This window comes from Morone saxatilis, unplaced genomic scaffold, assembly GCF_004916995.1.
Source record: "Morone saxatilis isolate NCDOM2014 unplaced genomic scaffold, NCSU_SB_2.0 Contig15, whole genome shotgun sequence".
Lineage (NCBI taxonomy): Eukaryota > Metazoa > Chordata > Actinopteri > Moronidae > Morone > Morone saxatilis.
The window spans coordinates 16,860,877-16,863,045 of NW_023339707.1; the positions used below are offsets into that span (position 1 = coordinate 16,860,877).

A 2,169-nucleotide genomic window follows, 5' to 3' on the forward strand; every position below is an offset into this window, starting at 1 on the left:
AAAAATGGCTTCTAATAGTTAAACATGCGACAGGTAGTAAAAAGTACGTAATTTTGTCTCACCAGAAAGGATAGATGACTAGTCGAGTGAGGAAAAAACTTATGCTGAACACAACAAACAGGCCATCACACAGCCTCTGGTACTTGGCATAGTTGGCCAACTTGGCAGCCTTTGGATATAAATAAGAGATTACTAAGTCAGAGGATATCACAGCAGTATCTTTGATGTCATTTACAGCAATGACATCTAGTTACTGAAATGCTAAGAAGCATGTTTTGCGTTTTTTATCCCTCCATCAGACAGGTATTACAAGTAGCTAACATGTACTTTTACTACGTTATAATTAAACAACTACATTTCAATGACATCTTGTCACTGAAGTGCCAATGAGAGATGTGTTTTTCTGTCAGACAGGTAGCACAACTTTGCGCTACAACATTTCGAAGACACCTCATCAATCAAATTCTAGTAGTGTTTTTCTCTGTCAGACGGGTAATACAAGTATCTGACAACACAGCTCATGTGTCACCAGCTCTGTTTGCCTACATTTTGCATAATAATGTGAGGCTGCGCCTAGTTAAACCCTCATCAAGTTTGCTTCTTGGAACCGGAGCTATAAAAAAATAATCATCATTAAGTTCTTTACCTCAAGGAAGATGTCGGATGCATCGTGCACACACATGACCAAAGTGCCAGCTCTTAGCATGTTGTTGGCATAGGAGAATGTGATGAGCAGTATGGTGGCCAGGTGGTGGACAAGCATGATCATGAAATCCTGTCGTCAGTGAAATGAAGAGAGATGACAGAATGACATTAAAGTGGTTAATAGGAAGCTCAAGATATTTGTATTGTAAATGAAAAACACTTGCAGCTAATGACACAAACTGATCAAGTTGCTGGGTGTAGGCTAATCGTCACTGCCGTCTCCGTACATTCATCAAGACTATCAGTTACACACCAACTGAAAGGCTTTGTGTTCAATACTGGGATGACAGGCTAATGTGAAACTATAAATAAAAAGCATTGCTAATCTCTGTGACGCAGCAGCCTTTCATCGTATAACCTGTTCTGTCGGAGCACATTATAAATCTAAATACGCCGGTAAACATTAAAATGTTATGAAAGTTACGCCTGTAAACACACCGCTAAAGAAAGTAAGAACAATGGATATGATGTGAAGTGAATATGGAAAGCAGGCGAAACTGTTCTGATACAAAGGGCGTTGAGAGGCAGCACAATAGTGTTAGTTGAGCCGTTGCTGACTCACCTTACGTTTAATGTCTGTGAACTGGGAAAACATCAGAGACCAATAGAAAGCCAGTTCAGCTACGTAGTAGTTGTACTGGCCATGGCTGACCGGCTTTTGGAGGGAGTGAAGCAAAAATACCTTTTACAAACATGTAGCACCTCTGGCCTACCAACATTATGGTTCTGAACAGATAAGAGTCATAACATGGGCCGCTGAATATGATGATTCTGCAGGTAATGAAAAAAATGATTAACCTGAAAAGGATAGTTGTGCCAGCACTGTCTGGTATCCCACATCCAAGGCGACTATCAGAAACAGATTAAATGTGCATATGAAGCCTGTCTCTGAGTAGATCAGAAAAACATACAGTAGACTTGTTCACTTCGCGACAATATCAGTATGGTGCAAAAGCATGCAGTACGCTAATTCAACTCACCACCCACAAATGACGAATGGCATAGATAAAAATCCCCAGGTAAAATGTAAATCGCCACCTGAAGTGAAAGAAAAGAGTTGCATTGTCGCTGGGAAAACAGAGCAATGTTGCTGGTTCTTTTCTTGAAAAACAAGTCACGCTAAAACCTCAGTGAGGCTGTACTTAACCACAGCAGTGCTTGGAGCTACATGCTATGGTCAGAATGCTAACATTTACCATGTTCTCTAACTGGACTGATGGGAATGTCATGAGTTGTGCAAGTATTTGGTCTGAATGTTTGTGGCAATCCATCCAATTGTTGACTTCAGATTTCACTCAAAAACCACAAATGTAAACCTCGGTTGAGGTAGTAGCTGAGATAGTTCAGATAGTTCAGATAGTTCAGATAGATAGATAGATAGATACTTTATTTATCCAGAGGGAAATTCAAGCATCCAGTAGCATACAAAATACAAACATACATTAAACTAAAATTAAAAACCCT

General features: G+C 39.8%; 1 protein-coding gene across 1 annotated transcript in view; it reads right to left on the reverse strand.

Annotated features, from left to right (window-relative positions):
* Window positions 1-2,169, reverse strand: part of LOC118324363 (ceramide synthase 5-like) — a 5,778-nt gene that overhangs the window by 1,295 nt on the left and 2,314 nt on the right. Inside the window, exons 4-8 of the mRNA XM_035656670.1 lie at window positions 1,686-1,743; window positions 1,504-1,554; window positions 1,268-1,360; window positions 647-775; window positions 63-169 (exon numbers count right to left, since the gene is read on the reverse strand). Of these exons, the coding sequence (XP_035512563.1) occupies window positions 63-169; window positions 647-775; window positions 1,268-1,360; window positions 1,504-1,554; window positions 1,686-1,743 (438 nt within the window). The remainder of the gene's footprint in view (window positions 1-62; window positions 170-646; window positions 776-1,267; window positions 1,361-1,503; window positions 1,555-1,685; window positions 1,744-2,169) is intronic.